This window comes from Triplophysa dalaica, chromosome 9 (assembly GCF_015846415.1).
Source record: "Triplophysa dalaica isolate WHDGS20190420 chromosome 9, ASM1584641v1, whole genome shotgun sequence".
NCBI classification, from domain to species: Eukaryota; Metazoa; Chordata; class Actinopteri; order Cypriniformes; family Nemacheilidae; genus Triplophysa; species Triplophysa dalaica.
In genome coordinates, this window is record NC_079550.1 from 8,140,689 (window position 1) to 8,163,892 (window position 23,204).

Genomic DNA, 23,204 nt, shown 5'->3' on the forward strand with positions numbered 1-23,204 from the left:
CAATGATATATAGTTTGTCATGATTCGATTAGAAATTACATATACTATATTGACGCAAACTTAGGTGTCCCGTATACGGAACGGGTGTCAGTTAACAGGCTACACAGAGACTGTGGGAGACCGTTTGCACTAAACCAAATGTTCCCTCAAACACGTTTGGATGACCAGGCCTTGCTGTACTGTCTGACCCCATCTTGCGATCTCTCTGTCCTTGGACAGATGGACAGACATCTTTCTGTGATCTCTCCATTTCCACCCATGCGGCTTTTTTGCTGTATATCCCTCTCTTCCTCCAGCTCTTATTCTCGAATCCCTTATCCCTCTGCTGCCCAAGGCAATGCTGTCCTGCAGGCTTTGATCACAGGGCCAGGGAGGAAATAGGAAGTGGGTCGGAAAGTTGTGCTGGAGACTGCAGGGAAACAAGGCTGGAATATCGAGTAGGTGAGCAGAGAAAGAGAGAGGGAGGGACCGGAGAAAGAAGAGATCTCCGACCCTGGCAGAGCAGATAAAAGAAAACAAGGATTTGATCAACAGGAGAGATCAGAAAAGTCAACTTTGTAGTTGAAAATAAAATTTACTCTGTTTATTTAATATTCACTTGTGCACAATTCACTGGCTTACGTTGCCAATTTGCACAACATTGCAAAATTTTGTCACCCTCTTTACAAACCTGTATGACTTACTTTCTTCTGCAGAACACAAAAGAGGATATTTTAAAGATTGACCCACATTGACTTCCATATACACAAAACCACTGAGACATTTCTCAAAATATCTTCTTTTGTTTCCAAGAATAATACACATTTTAAATGACATAAGGATACATTAATAATAAAAGAATTTAAATTTTTGGGCTGAATTGTCTCTTTAAGCATGCATTCGTGTATCCATCATGTTCATTCATCATTGCTCATATAATTAGTATTCAAAACAGCTCATTAATATTCAGATATCAGTAAGCCCCCCTGACGTTGTCAGCTCACCTGGGATGAGGGACGGGAGGAGGGACGGGAGGCGGAGGTCTGGCCGGTCAGGGAGAGGCGTGGCGGAGCGTCCCACCAGGGAAACGGGGATTTGGGGCCGAGTGTAAACCAAAGAGGTTTAGAGGACGAGGAAGGGGGTCGTGCGAGTAATTGGACCAAGGGGAGGCTACACACACAAACGTTAAGACCCATATGAGCACACACATTTAAATGCACATACAAACATTTCCATATTCTTCCCACAAAACAGTATTTCTTCAACACACACACACACACACACACACACTACAACCGCTGTTGCAGTGACATTTTGCTGACACAGATTGTCTCTCATTCAAACACACACACATACATACAGACATGTTCTGTTATTGGACAGGGTAAATTAGAGAAGTAATTACTTTTTGTGCTGTCAGAGCTGCTAAAGGTTGAGAGATTTGGTTTAGGACAGAGAGAGAGAGAGAGAGAGAGACAGACAGGTAAAGAGTAAAGGAAGAATAGAGTTTATATTAATTGAAAAAGTTCAGAACACGCAGTCACATTCCTGCTGTATCAGACAGCAGATCACATGATTCTGCACTCCTATTGGCTGTCACCACATGACATCACTACGGATTTAACTAAAGTGAAACCGTCCCTGTCGATCATGTCACCTTAAATGTCAACTCTGGTTGAAAATGAATGACTTCTGGTCACTTTAATGCTGTAAATCACTGTCAGTGTAAACAGCACTTGAACAAACTATTAATTAAACAAACTCTTTGTTCTTTAGGGTTTGCTGCTCTGTTTTTTGTTTTGTGTTATTCATAAAGTACATGAGTTTTAGGAGAACTATTGATTTTTATTACATATTAAATACTATAATTGGGTAGTCCAGAGGAAAGTGTCTGCTTGAGCCCTCCACCACGATAAGATAAATCAGTTTGCTTTCATCTCAAGTTTAATTTCTTTTTGAGTAGAAGGGAATTTCATGACATTTATATAACAGTTCTGAGGCTGAATACTGATCGGATGAACCAAATTTAGCCAAAAGTCGAGCTGTAATGCAAATGCTATGGCGAAGCAAGTTCTGTATTAAAGGAATAATTCACCCCAAAATTTTTTTTTTTCATAAGTGACTCACCCTCATATCATACTAGATGTACTGTATATGACTTCCTTTCTTCAGCTATTCAGTTCTTTTAATATTTAGTTTGTTCAAATAATAGTTTGTTCAAGTGCTGTTTACACTGACAGTGAACAGCATCAAAGCGACCAGAAATCGTCCCTTTTCAACCAGAGTTGACATTTAAGGTGACATGATTGACAGGGATGGTTTTACTTTAGCTAAATGAGTAGTGATGTCATGTGGTGACAGCCAATTAATTTAAAATTTAATTTAAATGTGCTTGTTTTTGTTTATATTTCAGGAAATACTATTTTAGTATTAGTATTATATTTTTACATAGTAGAGAAAATAAATGCTTTGGGAGTCAATGGGGAAGGGATCTGACATTTTTCCAAATATCTTTCTTTTTGTTTAGCAGAACATATACATTTTTAGAGGTTTGGAAAAACATGAGGGTGAGTAAATGATGACAGAATTTTCATTTTGATATGAACTATCCATTTAAAAATCTTCTCTTAAAAATAAAGGTGCTTAAAAGTTAGAAGAATTGTTTCTGGTCCACAAAGAACCATTCAGTCAAAGGTTCTTTTAGGAACCATCTCTTTCGTACTTTTTTATAATCTAAATAACTGAATTAAATTCTGAAACGGAAAGGTTTTCAGAAGATAAAGGTTCTTCATGGGACCAAAAGGTTCTTCAATGGCCTTTTAAATAACCTTTTTTGAGAATATACTACATGTTTTATTCCGAGAAAACATTATTTTTAAACATTTAAGTAGGTTAGCTGTATATTTGTAAAAGTGCTGAAATTGTACTACACTTTTATCAGCAGGTTCAGACTAGGCTACTGTTCATTAATTTTTATAATAAATGTTTATAAAACGAAGCACAGCTGTATTGTCTCAGATTCTGATGCTAATAATGTGAATAAATGCTGTTTTTTGGAAAATTACGAATAAAAACTCAGAGGTAAAACAGTAGATATTAAAGGGACAGTTCACCCAAAAATGAAAATTCTGTCATGAATTACTCACTCTATAGTTGTTCCTAATCTGTATAAAAGTCTTTGTTTGGTTGAACAGAGATAAAGATATTCATACTTCATGGACCCCGTTGACTACCATTGAAATTAGTCATAAGTGCCCCAGAACAGTTTGCTTTCCTCCATTCTTCAAAATATCTTCTTTTGTCTTCCACAGAAAAAAGAAATGTAGGAAACTTTTCCCTACTAGCCAAGAACTGTTTGGTTACAAGCATTCTTCCAAATGTGTCTCTGTGTTCATCAAAACAAAGATATTTATATTGATTTGAAACAACTCAAAGGTGAGTAAATGATGACAGATTTTTTATTTTTGGGTGAAATGTCCCTTCAAAGTGAAAGTTCACCCGAAAATGAAGCTTTTGTTGTTATTTATTCACCCTCGTCACTTCAAATCTATATGACTGCAGAACGCAAAAAAAGATATTTAGAAGAATGTCGGTAACCAAACTATAGCGAGTTTAAAATGACAACAGGGTGAGTAAATTATTACAGAATCCCTTTTTGAGTGAACTAAAGTTATGAAAAAGGAGATAAGGTGCTTAATAAACGTGACATATAAATGATCCTAAAATGAAAAATTTGTTAAGGCTACTTTTGAATCAGTCATGTGGATGCTTTTGTGAGATATCGTATAATAGAGAATATGTTTTCCTTTGGACGGCTACGTATACATATGTGCTTGACAAGTTTGCAGTCAGCTGTTTAAACTACCAAAACCTTGCCTCTCTCATCTGGACCATCCTGCTGTCCTTTATCCCCTCTCTTTCTCTGTCTCTCTCTGTCATTCTCTCTCTATCATTGCTCCATTCCAACAATAGCAAAAGTAAGAATGAAACGGCTCTTTCTCTTCAACATTTCCCACACGCTTCTTTGTTTTCTTATTATACCGTCGTCTCGGCCGCTCGCATTCTTTTCTCCTCCTTCGTGAATGCTTAAGCCAACTTTTTAGCTCGACGTAATCTGAAATGGTACTTAACTGAATTTATGTTGCGCTCAGTGCATTAACTTCTGCCGTTTTCCCCTTTATGTTACGGAGAGCTTTTTGCGAGTGCACGGAGAGAGAGAGAGAGAATGAGAATTTGAAACCCAGACCACGGAGTAGACGGCCTATCAGTATTCAGCGGGGAAAGTGAGTGATGGAGAGAGAGAGAAAGGGAGGAGAGAAAGGAGGGGGTGATGTATCAATATTCTGAGTAGTGTTTGAGGGCAAGAAGAACGAACTGAGGAGGGGAGGGAGGAGAGGGCGCGGAACAGCGCGAGCGGGTTTATTTGCTCAGATACGTGAGTGTGTATGCATGTTTGTCAGTGTGCCTGTGCTTCAGGAGATGATATCTGTATAAAAACACTGTTTATAGATATTAATTTAAGTATGTGTTTACTGCTTGTGGAAAAACTCAATAGGCAGAGACTATAAAGCTAACCCTACTTAAACTTTCTTGAAAATTGTAAACACTGTGTTTGCATTGCTATAAAAAAATGTGTGTTTTTACTAGCAACGTTGGTCCAACCAATCACACAAGTTTGGGGCGGGGACTGTTGGTTTGAAGACCAATGGAAGGCAAGGAGAATTTTAAGGGAAACCCGTGTAAAACCAACCGCTATTTTTGCGACACTTTTTGACACAGTGTGGCAGGAATTTGCACGCATTAAGAGACCACAGCTTGCATCTTGTTTTTTCTTCTTTTTATGTTGTCGAATGTGTAAGAAAAATAATCTTAATTCAAGATGTATCAGAAAGCAAACTTTGCTTTTTATGCAGTGTTGCTTCTGAAGTGAATTCATCTTCAAGCTTTGTAATTTCCTCTGCGGTGTCACCAAACGGATTTATAAAAGCAATGACAAGCACACCCCATCTGCCAATGTTTCAAGTTTATGATTAATATGAAAAATAAAGAACAAAAGTACTTACTTTAAAAAATAAGGCTATACGTTGAAAAGAGTCAATTCGCAAATCGTAACTATTTTACGAGGAGGCTAATTTAAATAAATTTGTACCTTTAAATTGATTGATTGCTTTTGCCAGTAATGTTAGGTTTGGGGGCGGGGCTTCAATCTTCAAATTTTTATAATAATTGGATCTTTCACGTCGTACGATTCACATTGCACAAATTTATAAAAAATCGGCACCTTGTAAAATAGTATAAATTTTCTGAGACATCAAGTTGATTCTGCTTTTGCTGCAGTAATGTTAGGTTTGGGGGCGGGGCTTCATTCAGTATTTTGCATCTGATAATCATTCGTGTTTAGCATCCTATGATTTACAATATACAAATGTACACAAAATCGTCACCTTGTAAAATAGTTACATTTTTCTGTGACATCCATCCTTTTTTAGAAAATTGTACATGTAATTCTGGTTTAGAATATTTAGATATTTGTTCTGAATGTATATTTTTTGTTTATGCAATGTGTGAAGGAATTTTAGCCAAACGCTAGCCATAACACCCCCCCCCCACTCCCTGTGCTAATCAGCATTTGAAAGGCAGCTTTGACAGTGAGAAAGAAAGTGAGGGGCAGTGGGGAGGAGGGAGTGTAAACGAGAAAGAAACGAGAAAGCGAGAGAGATTGAGTGAGAGAGTGAGTGAGAGAGAGAGAGAGAGGCTGGGGCTGTACAAGCATGTCTTTTATATTTACTAGCGATTGAGGAGAGAGAGGGAGGGAGAGAGAGAGAGCTGGTGAAGAGACAACCGGTGCGCGCAGCTTTCCCAAGAGGAAATGAGAAGAATAGAAGCTCTCCGAGGAAAGAGAGCCAAAGAGGGATGCATGCCAGAGAAGGAAACAGCCTCGCATCCTCCGACTCAAGTCATATCTGAGACGATCCTGAGCCGGATGGTGGGAAAGTGAGAGAGGAGGAGAGCGTGGTCACCGCTGCCGTGAGCCCATAAACACACACGTTCATTCTCTCACACTCTATAGCGGCAGCTGTGTGTTGTGTGTCCGCCTGCTCTTTTGTGCCGGCAGTTGGGATTGTTCTTGGCCCCGTCTGACCCCCCTGTCACCCCCATAGTGTGTGTGAGTGCATGTGAAAGCGTCAGGGGTCTCGGGACGTGGAGTGAGCCGAGGGTCAGGGTTCGGGTATCCGGACGGGTCCTGCAGCATCTGAGGAAGAGGAGGAGGAGAGCATCTGCCGCTCAGCGCTGGACATGAACATCAGGTGAGTCGGCAAACAACTTCCTTCCGCTCTGGTCTGTGTTTACAAATGTGCTTCAAAGACGGTCTCTGAACTTCTCAAATCTTCTCTCAATGTCATTTGAAAAGTTACAGTAATTGACACGATAGAGTTTATAGCATGCTTCTAGGATACCCCACAAACTTGTTGATGCCCGATCATGGGATCCTGGGAAAGTTTTTCCGGGAATGTGTTGGAGACTGCTTTGACTCACAAGTGCACTTGTCCTTGCCCGTCAATGTCGGTGGTATTGGTGCGGAGGGGAGGAACCGCCTGGCTCGCTCTCAAACATCATCTCTCACTTCATTAGTGGATTTTACAAGATTAGAGCTTTTTGCATTGACAGCGTGTTCTATGCGAGCGGGTGAATGGTGGCTGGGAGACGGCTGCGCTCTCTTATCTGATGTCTTTGGATTTAACAGGCTATTTAAATGACTGCATTTGTATTAGAATTGAAGAGGGTGGGTAAATGTTAACCTTTTTCTTCATCATGGAATTTGAGCTTAGCGTGGGATTATAGGAGAAACTAAATTGTTGGTTTAATAACATTACTTGAACAGAACTGCAATTCAGTTTCTGGGTGCTTTAAAATTGTGTAAGGATGACAACTTCAAATTGACAATTACAGGAAAGAAATGTTAAGATTGATTAAAACATAATGAATCATTAAAATCACAACTATTTCTATTTTGTAATGCTTATGAAATCCTTTTCTATTGTTTCACTTTACATAACATGTTGATGTAATAAATAACAAAAACAATGGTCATTTGCAATGAACTCAAGGTATTTTCTTACAGCTTATTAGTAATATACCACACTTACCCATTTAATGGAAATATAGTGCTGTGACTAAAATAAACATTCATTTTTTTCTGATAAATTCTTTAGTGAAAAGGAAATGAATGCTGTTAATAGTCTTGCCGCCACTTCAGGCGATTGGTGTTTTTGGATAAGAATTATTTAAACACAGATGCTTCACTTTTTTCCTTAAATATAAACTTGTTCGGGACAGTGTAGTTTAGTTTCAGGACAGGAGATATCATTGGTGTTACCACACCATGATGAATGGATCTGTATAAGACGCTGTTCTGTCTTTCTGGAAGAGTAAAAAACATCTTGCGTCTTGTTTTATAGGCGTTTTATTTGAACCTAAATCATTAATAGCATCATGGCAATCTACTTGTTGCTAAAGGTTTCTCTGTTATTTTAGAATGATATGATAAATGTTCTTGCTGTCCGTTACGAGTTATCTTCTTGAGTTTGTTGTGCTCTGGATGGTCAGTTGTTGCTATTGTTACATTATCAAATTATCAATGTAACCTTCAAAACTCAAACCCTGAAATCGCCTGCCGTCCTGTTAGTAAAGCATGCACATCCAAAGTCCATATCCGCACAAGCGAGACAGATCAGGAGATTCTCAGAGAGGAACGTGAATGGAGAATTGATAGTTATGCAGGTATGTAAGATGGAGCTATAGGACCATAAAAGAACACACAAACGCACACACACACACACTCAGAATGGGACAGACAGGCCCGGTGACAGACAGTGTCAGTGGTGTGTCAGTGAGAAGCTGTTGGTGTCACACTTGGTTGACCTGATCTGTGGTCAGGCTGTCCAATGCAACCCGTTGTGACTCCTTACATAACCAATCCCTGCCACTCATACCCGGCTCTTGAGGGACACACGCGGATATTTATATACTCAACATACACACACATCGATATGCCTTTATAAACACGCACACACAAACAAACAAGAGACCCTGTCAATATAGCGACCCCTTCAGATTTCTGCACCCGGAGAGAACTTGGTGGTCTTATTAAAAGCTTATGACCAGCTTTCCTTAAAAATCTCATATCAGACCATTTTTAGGGCACATGGGCCCAATTCGCATATTACACAAAAATCAGAAAAACATCTAGAAAATGAAGCCTGCTTTTAGAGCATTAAAATATGGTCACAATATTTTTATTTGACAACTGTGCACACCCATGCTATCCAAGTTTTTAATAACTATAGTTCAAAAAACTACATTTATTGATGTTTTACCTTTGCATTTTTTGTAATTAGTTTCATTGGTGATTTACTTTAAATTTGCATGCTCTTAAACAAAGTCTGATGTTCTTTTATACGTTATTAAACCAGAGAAATTTAAAGATTGAAAGTACAAATACCATAACCACCATAACATATATTGCCAAGTTGCATAAATTAACCCAAATATATATTAAATAATTACAGTTAACATTTTAACTCAGCCTTAACATTTTGACAGCTATTATACCAAATCTTAATCCCAGAATTATCTTAACACTCGATTTTTATATATTACTGTATCTGCCGAGTATAAAGAAATCAAGACACTTACAAAAAGTAAAATTCATCCTTAAACGTAAATATAAGACATGCAGGGGACAGATAAATGTAATAATGTGACTGTGTAGCATACAGACTCTGAACTTTTCTCTGACATCTTGTGTATAATTGTGTGTGGCTGTTTGACCCTGTGTCGGTTTTTTTGTGAAGGGAATTCCGTGTGTGTTTAGCATAGATACTGTATATTTTTATGAGTATAAAACATATGCATTATTTTACTACTGTTAAAACTTTCAATTTTAAAATAGCTTATGAAACATTATTAAAACATAACTTTAACTGTTCATAGTTTTATTCGATAAAGTCTCATGCAGCATTGGAAAGATCTCTGACCTTATTTAATTGGTTAGAGGTTGCTCTATCCGTTATTTTGATTCTTATGTTTTCCTAAAATTGAATCAAAGTAAAAAAAATGAAATTGGCATACAGTTAGAGCATATAGATCTGTTAAAGTACTTACAGAATTCATAGCTTAGATCATTTTAATATTGGATGAATTAAATGTTTTTTATCTGACTTGTTTGGCTTTTGATTGTAGTCCTTTGATTCATATCTTGGCAAAGTGTGAGCAAATCTGAGCATGTGACACTGTTGACATGTCTTCTGAAACTCGAGAGCCGACATCTGGGGATTATCAAGGTCTTTTTCTCAGGCAAAGCGGGAGAAAGAGCAGGAGAAATCTCTGTTTTTCTCATAGATGTCTAGAAGCCATTTAAATATAATAAAATATCTCATTTATGTTTTTTTCCTCTTTGGCTAAGCATTACATACAGTTTCTTTCCAAGCACACTCAGGTAATCTTTATATGAAAATCCAACAACTAACCAGGCTTAATATATTCACGTCTAAGTGGATCTTGCACATCCTATACATGTAAAGCTTAAACGAATTGTAAAACTAATTCTCTATATATTCCTCTCAGTTAATCTCTCAGGTTTATTTCATTATCAAACATGCGTTTTTATAAACAATCAACACATATCCACATGTGAGAGACATGCGTAAGCCTCTGAGGCAGAGATCACTGCTGCACTGGGCGGTCGAGGAACCCCTTCCGCCATCTCTTTTACCATCTCTGTCTGTGTCGGGTCAGGGGCGGGTAGGGTCGGGTTGATCTAATCAAATGAGGTATTGATTCCATTAGATAATTAATGGGCCAGGTGAAGATGAAGGTGCAGACTCCATCTCTGTGGATCCGAAGAGAACCTTGTATTGGGAATGATGGGGAACTGCCAAGGTCAACAGCAAAGCACCAAAGCCACGTCCAGCCAGAGCAGAGAAAGAGAGCGAGGCCCAGTTAAATGTGATAGGGAGAGAAATGGTGTTGACCAGGGTTGATTTATCAGTGTTCGAAGAAAACAAGACAACATCTGACTTCCTAATGCCGGACTTCAAATGCGGAGAGATGTGAAGAGAAATTAGTATTCTGTAGAAACAGCTCCTCATATTGATGGAAAACTACATGCAGTATATGTATTGCTGAACTATTTGCACTTCAAAGGCGTCTGATTAATAATTTGGAAAGGCAACATAAATGAATGTGACGTGCGATGTGTCATATCTGCAGTTTTTCCTTGAAATGCTCTCTTTGCTGAAACACAGAATGACTCTCTTATAATGTTTTTTAAATAATATTTCTCTTTTGATTTGTAAAAAACAACAATAGGTTGTAGTAAATTCTGGCAAACATTGCCAAGTGATGGCAAATTACCAAAAGTTTTTGACGTTGTCAAACGCAGTGGTACTTTCTTTAATTCTGTCTAAAGAGGCATTGACTGCTTATAGCTGTACAAAGTTACAGAGAGAAAGCTGTGCAATGTCTCTCTCACCACAGCTGTTTGCTGTTTACATTTATTAAGAGAAAAGGAAAAGGAGGAGAGTGCCAGGAAAGTGTGTGTGTTTGTGTGGGAGAGAGAGACAGAGAGAAGGTGGCCGATGGCCACATACACAAATTGTTTTCTTTTGTCAAAGCCATTCAAAGGTCAAAGTCACGAGAGTCATCCTGCATTACAAAAAAATGAATAATCCAGAAATGTTCCCGAGGTCCTTCACGGATTCTCACACATGTGACATTTAAAATGGAATGGCAGTGTTTTATCCAGCCTTGAAAAGTGGGAGCGATAAATGTTGCACGAAATATTGCACGAATGGGAGTTTGAGCTCGCGTGTGTGTTTGTGTGAAAGTCAGTAGCAGACGTGCTGTATTGTCTGCGTGCAGATTGACTTAAATGTGTTCATTTCCCCCATTTGGTGACTCCATAGGGAGGGGCGGAGCACGCTAATGAACCTCTGACAGCTGGAGGCTCTAATTAAGCATGCCCTCTGAAAACAAACAGCCACGGGCTCGCCAAACACACACAAACATCTCTGGTGTGCCCTCGCACCCCAACCTGAGCCAATGCCCACCTCCTTCTGATGCTCTTTTAGAAATACATTATATCTATGATCAGAGGCGCAAAAACAGGGTATGCAGTATGTGCGGTGCATAGGGGCCCCGCAAGGGGGGGTAATAGTGCCAAAATATTACTTACAAAATAAAAAAAAACGTTATAAATAATAAAAATATGACGATAAAAGTCATTATCTAAAGGTTCAGTAAAAGTATGTTTAACATAAGCTATTTTATTGTTGTGTTTTTATTCAATATTAATGTATCACAAACTGAGCGTTCGTCTTAAAGTAGGCCTAACGCGAGTATGTCATGTGATATGTCTAATTTGTCTTATTCTGATAATAATAAATAGCGCTAATAATATGTTTTGTTGAAGGAAAGGGAATAATCTTAATGTCTAACATTGAAGATCAAAATAAGTTTATAATTCACTGGGAACATAAACTTCACATAAAGCTTTCTGCTCCTTTGTTTAGTTATTTTTCAGATTGTAATTTATCCTTTTAGAATTGTGTATCTGTTACACTGTGAAGCAGTTGGAAAAGTGTTTATGTTAAAGAAATAAATATTATTATAGATTTTATATATATTAAAGATACAATAGGACAGGGAAACATACGAGGTCAGAAAGACGGACACAAGTCTGGAGAAAACCATGATTCAAATCGAGTTGTCCTAGAGTCCTGTTGCATAACACAATTGCTCATGTTCTTAATTCTATCATTGGGCCAATATATGTTCATCATCCACAAAAACATACAAAATCCATGATGCATCCATAACACAACTTTACAGTAATTTACAGTAACACTCAAGTCATTCAGTTTAGCACACCGTTGAAGATGATGTGTTGTTTTTTCAAAGTTTTTGGAGGCCGTGACCTTCCCTAAAGCCGTCGTCAGTTTCTGAAGGGCATTAATTGTAACACACCTTGCAACAAGGTTGTGGAGTTAATTGAACAATTACGGCGGACAGGACCTCCATTATGTCTGTGGAGATAGTGAGGATGCAGAGCGAGATCCCATACACGATTAGATGAGAAATGATAAGCTAAAGAGCAGAAATGTCTATGTGTGTGTGGTACTGTTGTAGTTTGAGAGCTCCTATTAGTATTTGTAGTCTTCCTTCTTGTAGATGTGTATCTTGGGTGTTCTTGTCATCACTTATGTTTGCTGGAATGATATGTAATGCAATTTGATGTAATGTGTAAATGATTTGTAATGTGTAAATGAGGACATCCAAATAAGTATGCAAGAAAAATATCGCTCAGAGGTTGTTTCTTTCTAGCTCAGGAAAGGCTAAAAGGAATTCAATAAGTAAAAAAGATACAAGGAAAATCTAGTTTCTAAAACTTTGGGATTGTGCATTGTGTCGAGTCATATTTATTCCTTGATATGTGCAGGTTTATTAACTTAAAGCACATCTGATACAGTCTCTCAGCTCATGGTTAAGCCTTCTTGTGAATTATGATGATCTTGGTCATGGCTGCCCTGGGATCAGTTGAAATTAACGGCTTTAAACAAGTTCAGTGTCATGTCAGAGGTTGGATCGGGCCATATGAGTAATCCGCTGATGTAAGGTTGTGTTGTTAGTGATGTGTGTCTGTGTGTATATACAGTATGTGCAGTGCCAGGTCAGGTCAGAGGGGGATGTAAGTGTTGTGGCATGCAGCCAGTACGACAGTGTTGTGATTTACCCAAAGCTGGCCAGCAGGCATCTCACGCCTGTGGGTATGGCACCACGCAGCTGGAGGGCACGCTGGCCCTTTAAATGTCATAGAGCTGAGGCCAAGACGAAGCCAAAGATTGCTGGAAGCTCATGGAACTGGACACTGGAAACTGGAGTGTGTGCGGTTGTGTGGGTGTGTTTTATTTGGGAAGGGGTGTGTAGGCATTTAACTAAGACTATTTATTAATGGCTACAAATACAAAAACATTTAATGTACAGTATGGCATTATGGTCTATATTTTAAAGGGATGTCTGGGTTAAGGTAAACACCAAATTATGTTGCTCATCTGCTAAACTTTTTTTTATTCTTGCAGCTCTCCTGCTGGGGGTCTCGGACTGACATAGCCTCGGCCAATCACAGACTGAGTTAGAGGTGGCGGCCCATAAGGGGCGTGATGGCGGCCATGCCGTTCGTCAGCGAGGGGAAGTGTGTGAGCGTGGAGTGGGATTTCCTACAGGGGTTGCTCGCCAAACCACCAACCTTGCCCTGGTGAGGACAAACACAACTCCAACACACACCTTAATGCATTAAGCAAGAAGTACACGAGGCTGTACTTTTTGAAGTACAGTACAGTAAAACTTTTTTTTACTGTACTATGTACTTGTATACACCTATTTGGTTGTGACTGTATTTACAAAATAGACTTGAGTGCCTAACTGTAACATTACTTTTTTTATGTAACAGGTGTTTTGCGTGAAATCTATTACTATATCATAGTTTTAGTTTATTAAGAAAATTAAAATAGGACAAACTCTTAATAAAAGGATCTTTTTTTTCATAATGTGAACCACATTTCTCCCAAATTCCAAATGAAAATATTGATTTTAATTGTATTTACGTGCAGAAAGTGAGATAAGGACAAACTGTAAAAATATAATAAAAAAAGATGAGAAGTTTGCAGATCTTGAATACTGAAAACAAAAGAAGTTCATATTCATATTTAAACAACAAGGTGGTCATGTTTAATAATGTAATTGTACTATTTTCACATATTTTGAAATGCGGTAAAAATGTGACAATACACAAACAGACTGCAAATTTACAAGTTGCGTGTAAAATAATATAAGAAACCAGCTGTCGGGATATTACTGTATTTTTACAGAACTTTATACATTCGTCATTTTCTTTTTCATGCATCTTTGCATTTTCTCAGACTTTCATATTTCTGCTGGGTGATGTAATGTCATTCCTGAGGTTTGATTATGTTGAATTTCTACAGGCACTTGACTGGAATTGTCACAAAACATGTATAAATGCTGATTAACGACAAAACTGGAGTGCTCTCTTAATTTTTTCCACCTCTGAATGACTGTATCATGGTTGTTTCGCATAAAATAAAGTTGATTAGATAGCAAAACAGATTTTTGATTATACTGCCCACCCCTACCAATCAGAATGCAGGCTTGGAAATCAAATAAACAGGGCTATTCACAAACACGCAGCCAACAATTAAAATACTGTTTTATGCACCTGCAGTTAAGGCTGGTAAACCATTCGGTTCCATTAGTTTTAGCAGAATTATTAATGTCCACTCAACTGTGGCGGATATAAAAACTAAACAGAATCAATGACTGTATTGATTGAACTCTCCAGGGCCGTTTTACTACGATGGGATGTTCTAGTGTTTTGTCCTCTGAACAAAGCTGTTTACACACCAAGAAATCACACAGGGCAACAAACGCACCATGACACATCCAGTGATGTACTGTGAGGTAACACACACACAGGTCATAAAACGCTGTTAAAACGCCAAATCACATAAGTTTGCTGATTTATACACTTTGTCCATTAAAGCACAGCGCAGTCCTGTCTAAACAAATAAATTAGTCTCTTTTCAAATTGACGAACTGACTCTTTTGTGTAAGCTTTTTGGCAGTTCCCTTTCATTCACTCGGTACCCCTTTTCACACACACCCAGACACACACACATTCTTTCCGTGCCCTCCCTCACTCGCCGTGCATCTGCAGGATGAATAAGAATCAATGTCACAGACTCAGAAAGAGCGAGCGAGCGAGAAAAAAGCAACGGAGAGAGAGGGACACGTTCGCCTCCGTCTTCCAGAGCAGACGCAAATTGTGGAGTCGCCGTGACAACATAATTCCACCACTCAGGCCCCATTGAGAGCGAGTCGATATCCAATCAGAGCGACAGCTACCTAGGCCTGCCTCTGAGACAGCCCCGCCCTCCATTGATTCCTCAATCAAGACCGGGGCTCACCACCCAGGAGGGAGCCTGGGAAAGAAACGGAGCGATTGGATTTGGGGGTAGACCACGGTGCGGTTCTGATGTAAGATCAGGCCTCCCACCAGCTACAGTGAGCTATAAAAAGCTGATCACTGGTCAGCCATCATGCTCCTTGATGCTGGAGAAAAAGACTCAGAGTGACATCCCGTTGAGGGTCCTGCTGGCAAAAATCTTTAAGAGAAAAGCTTTAACAAATTGACGTGCAGTAAGAATTGGAGGGTGTAAAGGATATAATCTATATATCTAACGTCATCAATTAAAATACAAGAACAATTATAAATACTATAAACATTAAATCACAAAAATATGTAACGTGTATGAATTATATATGATTAAGGCATACAGAAGTTTGGATAACTCTTCCAGTATGTTTTTTATATTGTGTTAGTGCTGAAAGAAAATTTAGAGCAAGTATATAAATTCTTAAGCCTTAAAGGGGAAGTTCACCCAAAAATGAAAACGCTGTCATCATTTTCTGACCATGTGTCATTTCTTGTATGACATTCTTTGTTCTGCAGAACACACAAGAAGATATTTTGAAGAATGTTACCAATTAAAGGCAGTATCCATTGACTCGCATTGGTTTTGTGTCTTACAAAAGAAACGAACAAGTGCCGCTGCTTAGTTACCAACATTCTTCAAAATATCTTATAGAGGTTTGAAATGACAAGAGGTTGAGAAAATGACTGAATTTTCATTTTGAGTTACATTTACATTTACATGTATGCATTTGGCAGAATTATATCCAAAGCGATTTACATTGTGTGGTGAGGAAGGCGGGACGAGAGCCGTGAGGCGGGGCCGGTGGCATGAGTGATAGTTGGAATCAGCTGTGCGCACACCGGTCCCGCATATCTCACGGAGGAAATCGGGAGCATAGGAGGACAAGCGACGGGACTGCTGACGGGAGAGGACTGGGCCCGGACATGTGTTAAGTTTCCGGGACCTGTGTGCGCACAGCTGATTCCAACTATCACTCACGTCACCGGCCCCGCCTCACGGCTCTCGTCCCGCCTTCCTCACCAAACGTTGCATTGTACTATACATTTGTTTCTGACTATGTGTCATCCCCTAAAATCGAACCCATGATCTTGAAGTTGTTAACACCATGCTCTAACCACTGAGCCACAGGAAAACTAAGGTTATTAAAAAACTCTCTCTGTTCAAAAAGCATGTCCATTCCTCTCTGCTTTAGTAAAAACAAAACAAACGTGACACAACTCTATTGTTTTTTACCATGGTCTGATCACCGTCTTAATGTTTCATCTTTCCCCAGCCTGCAAAACTTGAGGAAGGAGAAGTCCCGCAATGCGGCTCGTTCTCGGCGGGGTAAAGAGAATTTTGAGTTCTTTGAGTTGGCCAAAATGCTCCCTCTTCCCGGAGCAATCACCAGCCAGTTGGACAAGGCCTCCATCATCCGCCTCACCATCAGCTACCTCCATATGAGACACTTCGCCAGCCAAGGAGACCCACCCTGGAGCCCTCTAATGGAGGGGCAGAACAATTGCAACAAGGGTAAGCTTGCTCAAAACACCCGTCCTATCAAAAATTAAAACATTTAAACTGGCCTAAGCTGGTCTGCTGGTCTCAGTCTAGCTGGCTTTTCCCTCTGGTTTTTCTCTTTTTACACTTCGAAGACCCATATCTTAAACATTTCGAGGCAGATTTATGCGACTCTTTTAGCATCCATCCCAGCGTCGATTTTTGAATTTGAGGTAGCATTAACTAGACGGCTTCAAGTGGACCACAGCGAAACTCAATTCAAACACGCCGGTGGCGGCCTGTCGATGAATACAAATGTGTTATTAATTTAAATGATGAATTTAAATGGAATAGGCTATTATTGTCTTATAGGTCGCGGGTGTACGTCGCTTGGGATACTCTCACGCTGAAAACCGCAAGGAAGAATGCGGAAAATAGACAGAGAGGGGGCTTAAACATGCACGCGTAGAACGCCGCACACGCAGAAAAGTAATTGAGATTGGGTCGCAAGAATAATCACTCGTAGTCATGCGGAGGTAAACGTGACTCATCTGAAATAATTTGTTCCTTTCGCACACATCTGACTCTGTCACGTTGATTGTGGGAGCGAAAACCAGTGGAAGCCATCATATTTGTTTCTCATGTCTCATTTCTGAGGGGGGCCTTGTCATTTGTGTTTAATTCGAGAGCATGGTCATTTGGCTTCTCATGTACGTACCGTCATTCATTGCATCCTCTGATAGTCTCATCTCAATTGTGAAGTGAACAATTGATCTAACGGCCAATTAGCCGCAGACCGCGCTCAGGGCTCCGCGGAAGCCGGCGGGACGAACAAAAGAGCCAGAGTCCTCGCTGAAGCTTGTTAACAAGTGGCTAGATTGAGAACGTCTGTGTCTGAGAGATGAGGCGTACGTAGACCACCTGCCAATTTCATTATACCTGCAGCATCTGAGCAATTCCGTTGGGTTAGTCAGACGAATGTCTCTTTTTGTTCTCTGTATGTCTGAATCGCTGGCTCTTTTAAAGCAAGTCAGCTGTCTTGCGGTCTACTGCCTACTACCATCATCCTAATGGAAATGAATCTCAAAAAAGGGTTCATTCTCCATAGGCACAAAAACAGTGTTCCTCATGTGGAACTTTGTGGTTTATTGTGAAAAGTATTTTATTTTTGTGATATTATGTTATTTTGACAATTTAATTCTATAAAACAGACATAGCACAGGTAAATATTGGTGAAGTACAGTAGTGTCCAAACCTGATGCCCAAATGTATTAAGATGCATTACAATTATTTCGTATGCATGTTTTAATGGTGTGTTTAGAGAATAAACTAAAGCTCAGTTTTGAGAAGAATTTAAGGAGTCTTGGCAAAAAATTGCACAAGCGGAAGGTTTACTGAAACAAGGCCGAGGAAAAATCCTCTTATCACAAAAGATCACTAAACTATCGCATTCAATGTGTGTTTTATTTTCAGCAAGCTATTTGTTTTTTATTCCTTTTCAACACACTGCCCGTACAAACAAAATCACACACTGCAATATATCGCTGGACCGCCTTTAGCTTTGATTATGGCATGCATTCACCGTGGCATCGTTTCAACAATCTACTGCAATGTCACCAAAAAAATCCTGTCCAGAGTTACATTCATTTTGTTGCAAGATCTTTTATTGATGGTGGGAGAGTCGAACCGCTAAGCAAAGTCTTCTCCAGCACATCCCAAAGATTCTCAATGGGGTTAAGGTGTGGACTCTGTGGTGGCCAATGTGTGAAAATGATGTCTCATGATCCCCGAACCACTCTTTCACAATTTGAGCCCGATGAATCCAGACATTGTCATCTTGGAATATGCCCATGTCATCACTGAAGAAAAAACTCATTAATGAAATAACCTGGTCATTCAGTATATTCAGGTAGTCAGCTGACCTTATTTTGGGCACATAACGTTGCTGAACATAGACCTGACCAACTGCAGCAAGCCCAGATCATAGCACTGCTCATGTGGTGACTTTATTGGATGGGCAGTGTATATACATAATAATAAACGTCTTAATGGATAATTGTTAAAGGAAAAATTGCTTTATATATTTCTTTGTTCTGTTGAACACAAAACAAGACATTTTGACGATGGACAGCAAACAGTTATGGGGCATCACTGACTACCACTGTAATTTTTCATACTATGGCAGTCAATGGTGATCAAGAACTGATCTTCCAAATATCGTTCTCTGTGTTCAAACAAAGACATTTATACAGGTTTGGAACCACTCGAGGGTGGGTAAATGATGACAGAATTTCCATTTTAATTGCTACGACTCTGAACATAAAGTAAAAAAAATCGTTCTAAATTCAAGAGAATTGCGGGGTTGACAACACAACTATAACGACAAAGATACAGAAGCAGAATAAGATCGGCATCCACACCCATTCAGTCAAATGTACAGCTTATCAGAAGAGAGAAGAATAGTGTAAAAGTAGACATGGGAAAGCACACATGGAGGAAATTATGTGTGTAATTTGTAATTACAGAAATTAACTATATAACGAGGAGAGCGTAATTACAAGGTTGTCTAATTGCAATTATTACAGAGGGGAAACAACTCAACTACAATTAGGTGTGTGTGAGTGTGTGTTTACTGTGTATACGTGCGACTGTTTGGATGAACACACCTGTGAGAAAGTGAATGGACGCAAAATATGATATAGACGTGTATGTTTGTGGGTAGAATAAATGATAGCTCAGAGTTGTTGAGTGTGGGAGTCTTTGATGATATCGGTGTGCATGTGTTTGTTAGAAAGAAACAAATGGATTTAGTCAGTACTCAAACCTTCTGATTGTCACACATGAGAATATAAAACATATTTGTATTGAACCAAATTGTTTGCAACTTTTATAATAGATTACCCACAACCCAACACTTAACTTCTGTAGTTATCTAGTTTGCTAAAACACTTCATATACTCAACATAAATAGCATTAAGGTCAGATCTTCAAATGTTGGGTTTAACTCATAGTTGGGTAAAATTTGGTCAAACCCAACCTTTGACTTCAAATTTACTTGTACTGTTTTCTTTCAACACAGCTTTAGTGATCACTTTAAAAATGGTAACCGGTGGTTCTCATGGCTATTGTGAGAAAATGACTGACTTTGCTTGCAAGCTTCTGTGTGAACGGGACAATTAGGAGTCACACCTGCTAGTTAAAACAGGTGTCAATCACAAACACTGACTGTGTGAGCATATCTGTGATGATATTCTATATCATGCTGGGTTGGCTGGTGCACTGGAATGAGCCTGGCGGTTACGGTAATGGCGCACTGCTGGAATGTGAACCCGGGACCGGCGCTCCGTCAGTGGGTGTGAGCGGGGGGAGGTTCTGCGCACAGGTGGGGGGATATAGCTTTTGTCTGCTTCCCACGTTTCAAAACCAGCACTGAAAAATGAATAGACAGAGGAAAATCAATTGCATGACCTTCACACGGGCGAGAGTAAAAGAGAGAGAGAAAGAGGGATCGGGAGGGGCAGTCGAAGAGACTATGAGGGACGTGAGGGTATGTGAAATGGCTGTGGCACAAAATAGGGATATTTTATCTCTCTTTATGTGCTATGCATATGCACCCGGCGCGTGTGAGTGTGCAGTTGTTCAGGCTCTGCTGCAGGAATGATAGTCTTTATGGATAATGGGGTGATTAAACCTTTTATGTCAGACCATCAGACCCATGGCCCTTTAAAGGAAACACACACATATATAAGCCCATGCAGATCATGCACAAAATGTTTTACACTTATTTCTGTTTCTGATCAAATCAGGTGGAGTTAATCAACGTTAACCAATAGTCATACAGCACATACTAGACTGCGTCCTATTTAAGTTGCCTTTCTTCACTCCTTATCAGCGTATAATTCATGCCGCATTCAAAACCCACCTCCATCCCCATTTCCACAATATCTGCCTATAACTTTCGGATCGTTTTTATTGAATCCTGTTACGCATCATGAACTGTTCTGGTCTCCCAGGTGAGAGGACATGAACGAGGTCCTGCACTGTCCATGCAAGTTTGCCAAGAACTGTTTAACTCCGCCAACCTTAAATATTGCTTTTGTTTAACTATTTGCCGACAGTGGTCCTGAGAGAACTATAAAAATCTTGGAGACTTGAGGTGAACTCCTTTTGTCTTTGAGTTGAGTTTGATCAATTCAGAATCAGGTTTTACATTTTGTATGTAAAATTCTCATGTTTAATCTACATTTATTTATTTAGATTTAATTAATTCAGTATAATTTTATTAGAGGTAATCTACAAATGAGAGACCATTCAAAATTTGTATTCAAAGTCTGTACTTTTACTTATGTTTTTATAGACATTGAGGTGTAAATGTTTGAAGTAGTGTTTGACCTTGTGTATGCGGTAGTGGCCAAAAGTGATGTCTGGTGAATATTTTTACAACATTATATTTTAGGTTAAACATAGACCTCAAAATACGAAGCACGTGGACAAAATATTAAACTTTTAAGGTACTTATTAGAAAAAATCATTTGACCAGAAGGAGGAAAATATGGGTTTTATTCAAATATACAGCTGTGTAAAAAATTAAGAGACCATTTCAAAAATGTTCCGTATTTTTCTTTTTGCACTTATTTGCAGAAAAATAAAAACTGGAGAAAGAGGTCAAAACAACAGAAAAGATCTGTATTTTTCAGACCTCTAAAACTGCAAAGAAAACATGATTATATTCACTTTCAAGTAATACAACAATAATATTTGTACATGCATTTCAAATTTATGTTTTACATGATAACCTGGATTTGTATCACAGTTTTAAAGTGTCTTCCACATTGCTGTTGGAAGACTTTACTGAATGTGATTCCTGAGGTTTGATTTTGTTGAAATGCAACAGACACTGGATTGGAATGACAACAATACATCTAGAAATGCTGATTAAACTAAAATGTGGAACGGTCTCTCAATTATATATTATATTATTATCAAATTACTATTCTATTAATATGATAAAGCCAACTCTGTCAACACTGTTGTGGTGAGCTTTGCATAGCAAGTTCACAAATAAATGAAAATGTATTAACAACAAAAAAGTAATATATTGTCCTCATACCGTGTTACTGTTATGTATATTCAATTGTAAATATTCTCTCTCTCTCTCTCTCTCTCTCTCTCTCTCTCTCTCCCTCTCTCTCCCTCTCTCTCTCTCTCTCTCTCTCTCTCTCTGTGTCAGACTGTCTTGTATTTGACTTTCACACTGTCTTTCTCTTTCTCACTCATTTCTCTTATTCTCTCTCTCCTTTCCCCTGTATGTGTCTGTCTCCCGCCCCTAATTCCAAGCATTTAAAGCACTGAGGGCTTTTAAGGGGCGTTAATTGCACTCAAATTATGTTCGACCGTACTAGAAGAGAGGTAACAGCTGAGGGAGAGAGAGAGGGAGGGATGGTAGAGTGATAGGATAATTGCGGCAGAGAGGGCCGTTACGATTGGAGACGTTTTCTTTCTCTTTTCCATCTGTCTGAGAATCATTGCTCCTGTCTCTATCCTTGAGGTTAGAGGTGGGGGGTGCGTGCCGCTGCACGTCCACCGCCCTGTAAACAAGTTGCTAGGTGATCGGCCTACGATTCCCATCAGCCAACTTGATTGAGCAAACTAATGTGGAATGAAAGGCCAACCTTGCAGTTCCCATAGTAACCTTCTAACTTGGTTAAAAGGTTGTTGGGTTGGGTGGGGGGTTGAAAGAATGAAAGGGACGAGATGTGAGGTTGCTCTGTGTGTGAAGGAGAAGAACGTTAAATTACTCCAGTCTTTTGGGCTTTATTGTGGTGGGGCGGTAACATCGGAGGGCCTCCTCAAAGCTGACCCATGTGTCAAGCTGTGATTAAAACCAACAAGACAATTTTATTGCCCGGGAGAACTGAGGAGATCTCAGTTTGTGTTCATTTTTTCTGCTTTTTCTCAGATGTTTCTCAATTGTTGACATACAATGCATGTGGAAAGTTGGGATTGGGTGAATTTGATGGGGAATATTTGAGTTAATTTTGCGGGGGGGTTTCTGAATATAAACTGAGCATGAATTTGCACATTGACTAAGTTTACATGTGCACCAATCATGTGATTATTCAAAGCAAGTTGTATTGACGGTAATGTCACGTTTACTGTAAATGTGCGCTCAAGATGTGTGACACAAACTCATTGGTCAGAGCATTGGGAGAGATGTGATTAAAGCGTTAACATGATTTCTTACTGCGTTTGAAATCGACACACACCAACAATTTTACTACAATTATGCTTGGTATGATTGTATGATTATGAGCTTAATCACATTATTCAGACTTAATCATAGTTTTTTCATGAGGTCAATTTTACTCATCATAATCGTACCATGAAGGTGCACGTAAACATAGTCATTGTTGAGATTCTTCCATAGGATCCTCATGTGAGATTTATATTCTACACCAGTGATGTCATTCCCATGCGTATTACGTTTTACCCAAAACAACACGTACTGTATATTTGATATGACAACAATGATGGAATACAGGCCTTTATTTGTGTTACTTAACATACTTAATTTTCTACTTGGAAAAAGTAGATATTCTGCATCACTAAAACCAGTGTTGTTTACCAAATAAAAATCTGAGCAGTTTTTCTTTACAAAGTGTTATCAACTAA

General features: G+C 39.0%; 1 protein-coding gene across 1 annotated transcript in view; it reads left to right on the forward strand.

Annotated features, from left to right (window-relative positions):
- Positions 1-5,804: 5,804 nt before the first annotated feature.
- Positions 5,805-23,204, forward strand: part of npas1 (neuronal PAS domain protein 1) — a 35,883-nt gene continuing 18,483 nt past the window's right edge. Inside the window, exons 1-3 of the mRNA XM_056757772.1 lie at positions 5,805-6,287; positions 13,119-13,294; positions 16,327-16,565. Coding sequence (XP_056613750.1) covers positions 13,200-13,294; positions 16,327-16,565 — 334 coding nt within the window. The 5' untranslated portion in view covers positions 5,805-6,287; positions 13,119-13,199. The remainder of the gene's footprint in view (positions 6,288-13,118; positions 13,295-16,326; positions 16,566-23,204) is intronic.